General features: G+C 49.5%; 1 protein-coding gene across 1 annotated transcript; it reads right to left on the reverse strand.

Annotated features, from left to right (window-relative positions):
- Nucleotides 1-4,420: 4,420 nt before the first annotated feature.
- LOC103797955 (transcription factor HES-1-like) lies at nucleotides 4,421-4,798 on the reverse strand (the record flags this gene model as incomplete). Its single annotated transcript, XM_009070195.1, has 1 exon — nucleotides 4,421-4,798. A coding segment is annotated over one exon (378 nt), but the record flags the coding sequence as incomplete, so codon positions are not given.
- Between the last annotated feature and the right edge of the window lie 5 nt (nucleotides 4,799-4,803).

Consider the following 4,803-nt stretch of genomic DNA (forward strand, 5'->3'; position numbering starts at 1 on the left):
CTCCCAGGGATGCTCTCACCTCCCTCTGCCTAACTAGTCCCAGGCAGCTGTGGAATAACAGAGAGACAACCCTGGAGCCCCCAATCCTTCTGTAACACCACCAGGTCCTTCAGCAGCTCTTTTCCACCCATGTGGAAAGGGAGGGATGGCAGCTCCCAGCCCTGCACCCCACAGGCTTTGGATGAATAACCTCTTTCTTTAACAAGGGGGTAAAGAAAGGGATAGGTGTCATATAGACCCCACTTTGGGGCTGTTGTCTTGAGCTTGGAAGCAGTGGATGGGAAAGGGTTTTTTGAGGGGGAACACCAATTCCAGCCAGCATGGCCAAGACCTCCTTCAGCTGCATCATTCCTTCCTGGGCAGGGAAGGGGAACAGCTAAGCAGCAGCAGAGAAGGAGATGTGGCTGTTAGAGGCAGATGGCAAGGAAACAGCTGTGGGAGGCATGAAAAAAACCTCAAACTCCCTCCATAGTTGATATTGGTGTTGTTAGAAAAAGTTTCTGCTCTGCTATCTCTCCTCTTCTATTACATTTAACCAACACATCCATCAGGAGGAAATAAAACCCAGTGCCACAACTCCAGCTCAGATGATCCTGCTGCAACCAAGGCTTGTAGGGAAGGCAAAAACTCCAACTCCCTCCAAGGCTGATGTTGGTGTTGTTATTTAAAGTGCTCCAGAATGGTGGGGAGAGAGGAACTGTCCCTCTGAGCAGGTCCTTGTGCAGGAAGGGGCAGATATTGTTGTGTGGCTTTGCTTCTTGCCTGGAGACCCTTTCCTTGCACTGCCCAGAAGTCCTCAAGATGCTTGTGGGGCCACAGTGCTGTGAGACACAGCTGAGAGAGAAGCACTGCTAAACCTTTCCCTGACTTCTGTGCCTGGAACTCAATTCCCTGCTCTGGAAATGGCTCGTTAACACCTAGCCCCATATCCTTTCCCATGGAATGAGGTGCAGCTGTTGCAGTTCAATCCAGATGAGGAGGCATCCCGGGTTTTCATCATCTTCCTCCCTCCTGGCCTTCCTCCACCACACCCGGATCATGCCATTACCCCCCTGAACTCCCTGTGCTCCAGAGCCATTATCGCCCTGGCTCTGCCTCCATCCCTTTGGACTTTTACCTTTCAGCAGCCACATACTTTGCTCTTTTACTGCACCTTTAAAGGGATAAGACCAAATTGAGCTCCATCTGGAAAAAGCAGCTTTGGAGAGAGCCTTGAAGGAGCATAGCAGCATTCCTGGTGTAGAGGAATAGCCTGGAAGAGACAAAGTGGAGGGTTTGGGTAGAGGAACAGCCTGGTAGACACAAAGTGAAGGGTCTGGGTAGAGGAACAGCCTGGTAGAGATAAAGTGGAGGGTTTGGGTAGAAGAATAGTCTGGTAGAGACAAAGTGGATGGTTTGGGTAGAGGAACAGCCTGGTGGACATAAAGTGGAGGGTTTGGGTGGAGGATTAGCCTGGTAGAGACAAAGTGGATGGTTTGGGTAGAGGAATAGCCTGGTGGACACAAAGTGGAGGGTCTGGATGGAAGAACAGCCTGGTGGACACAAAGTGGAGGGTCTGGATGGAAGAACAGCCTGGTAGAGACAAAGTGGAGGGTCTGGGTACAACCCATGGGCAGACAGAGTGATTGAACAGTTGTATGTCTTCTAAAATCACCTGGATTCAATGGCAACACCATCCCTTGGAAGGATTTTGAACTTCTGGCATGTTGGTGCCATGGACCAGCATGGTCTGACTTGTGTCCCACCAGACTTATGCACAGAGCAGTCTATGCCTTACCTGAGGCCAAAAGGAGAGCAGGTGGCAGTGCTGGACATGAGCACTGACCCCTGGGGCTCTGCAGTGTTTCTGTGGAGCCTAAGCTGACAGTTGTCCCCTGCCATGCTGCATTTCAGGGTGTCACTCAGAGACAGAGCAGTGAGTGACACCAGGAGATGAGAGTCCCTGAGGAACACTGTGCTGTGTGTCATGTTTGCACTGCTGCAATCACTCCAAACCCACTCAAAAAGAGTTGTGGGGGTTTTTTTCTTTTTTTTTTTTTCCCTGCCTGCACTCAGCACTGTAGTGCTTGACAGGCCTGGGGACCTTGTCAATAAATGTGGTGAATGAAGGGGCGACCTGGGGGGGATTGGGCAGTGAGGGACGAGGCCAGAGATGTGGTGCTGCCCCAGGGAGGGATTCAGTTACAGGCAGGCGACAGGCAGGCTTTCATCTGCTCTTCCAAGCCTTCTTCAGACAGAAGAGGAGGGGTAGGAACTGCCTGTGGGGGATGGATGGAGGAGAATTGCTGTAACATGATTTTATGTCTGTGATTGCATAACAAAACCTCCTGGGAAAGCTCCTGATTCAAATGGATACCTAGTGCTGGTTGTGTGATGGAGGACTTTCAGACTGATCGATTGCCCACGCTTTGGTGCAGAGGAATTGCTGGACTGGATCAGTACCAGGCTCCAAGCAGCCTGTACTCACCGTGCCTGAACTCTTAGGAAGCTGTCAAAAGCTTTCAGCAGCAGATAATCTGCTCTCTATCCCCCCAACACACACACAGACACACACACCCTGTGCTCACAGAAGCTGCAACCTGACTGCTAATACATCTAGACCTTGAGAGATGGAATTGCATTGCCATTCCCAAAACATCCCTGGGCTTGTTGTGTATTATTGAATGCTCTGCAAACATCAAGTCAGGCTCTGAACTGAAAAAAAAAAAACTGCTGGCCCCACTGTGATCCAAGCCATCCAGCAGGAAAACTCTCTGGTTTCAGGGAGAGGGTGGCCAGGAGAGCTTTGCCCACTGTGATCCAACTCATCCAGCAGGAAAACCTAGGAGAGGGTGGTCAGAAGAGCTTTGCCCACTGGGATTCCCCGTGATCTAACCCATCCATCAGGAAAAGCCCCAGGTCTTGGGGAGAGGGTGGTCAGGAGAGCTTTGCCCACTATGATCCAACCCATCCACCAAGAAAACACCTTGGATTCAGGGACAGGGTGGTCAGGAGAGCTTTGGGATCCCATGGCCTCGAGGATGGAGCAAGCCCAGCCAAGGTGGGTGATGCCTTTGGCACACATACAAAATGTGTTGGCTTTTCCCTTGGAGCTTACATGATAGCCCCACCTCATAGATTGGGAGCAAAGCACACAAAGCTTTCCCTTCCATCCTCTGCATTCCCTCTTAATGGTCTTTCTCCACCCCACGGCCTTATTAATTGGTGACAATTGGAAGTGGTTAATTCTCTGTGTGTGAGGCTGCAATTGCTTCCACTTGGCCAGGATTCAAGTGCTGGGGGTGAGTCAGAATGGGTGGCAGAACTGTCTTTTCCTCAGTTCCCTTGCTTACTGGCAAAGAAAAAAGCCACAACCCCGAGTTCTTCTCTTTTATGAGGTAGGCATTGTGAGGCCAAGCAATTGAATTTACAACAGCATTGAGTATCAGAGTCTATCTGGCCCTGTCAATGAGAGTGGCAAGGAAAAAAAAGACACACATTAACCCTCAGCTCCGAGTTCCCAGGAGTTTCAATAGGGCTCCCAACTTCCCAAAGAGCCCGCTGCATACTCGATGAGACCCTTTATACCTTCTAATTACCCTCCTCACAATAGGGACAGACTCTCTTGCCTCTTTTGTAGGCGAGATAGTAACTTTTGTGCAGCCACCCCCACACGCAGAGGAGAGGTGGGAAGGAGGGAAAGCTGCAGAGGAGCCTTGTTTCAGGAGCAGGTAGCAAGCAGCATGTGTTTCCTCAGCTTCCAGGAGATTTTTTTTTTTTAAGGAATCAGTTTTTTTCCCCCTGAGTGGGAACATAACACTTGCAAAGCTCTCAGGAGATATTTACACCTCCCTCACCCCATCACCTTTCCCCCAGCGATTTTGCACCACAATCCCTTCCAACAGCCTTAGTTAAAGCCATAAAGTTCATCCCTACTTTTTTTTTTTTTTTTTGGAGCTTCTTGTCCACTCTCAAACCAAATGAAAGGGGTGAAAAAAAAAAAATCTCTATTTCAAAGAGTTTCTTTATTTAAACACCTGCATTTTTTTTGTCTCTTTTCTTTTTTGGAAGTCTTCACCACAGGCAAACAACACACACACCCACAGACAAACGGGATACAAACAACTTTGGCATTATAACTTTTGGAATATTTGTTACAAAACTATTTCTCATTTATTTATTTTTTTTGTCGTTGTCGTTCTTTAAAAAAAAGTATCTCAAATAAAGGCATTTTGAAAGGAGTAAAAATACAAGTCGAGAGCTCAACCTCTGAAAATAATAAATAGCATGTTCATAGTGAGGTCCTTTTTTTGTGTCATTTCTGCTTAAATCTGCTTTTTAAAAAAAAAAAAATAACAACCCCAAAACATATCAGGGCTCCATACAACGGAGCCAACAGAAGAGTTTGTTTGGAGAGAGAAAGGGAATAGTTGGAGGGAAGTCACCAGGGTCTCCAGACGGATTCACTGCGCTCTCCAACAGGACTCCCAGCCTGGGACGCTGGACCAATGCTGCCCCCAAATGATGTCAAACCCTGCACTGGGGATGCTGAGGGGGTGGCAGCAGCATTCCCTGAGCCACTACCCGCGGACACCGGCACGTTGGCGTTGGCATAGAGGGGAATAACCGGTCCGGAGCTGGGTGGAAAAGCAGGATTCGGGATGAGAAAAGCAAACTGGCCGTCGGTGGCTGGGACGAGCTGGAAACCCCCGTAGACCTTGGGGGACAGAGCTTCGCTAGGGTTCAGCTTGCAGGGCACGGGCACAGCTCCAGCTGCGGCGGGAGGCAGCTGGACGTGCAGAGGCTGCTGTGCCAGATGTGCGG

This window comes from Acanthisitta chloris, unplaced genomic scaffold, assembly GCF_000695815.1.
Source record: "Acanthisitta chloris isolate BGI_N310 unplaced genomic scaffold, ASM69581v1 scaffold21752, whole genome shotgun sequence".
NCBI classification, from domain to species: domain Eukaryota; kingdom Metazoa; phylum Chordata; class Aves; order Passeriformes; family Acanthisittidae; genus Acanthisitta; species Acanthisitta chloris.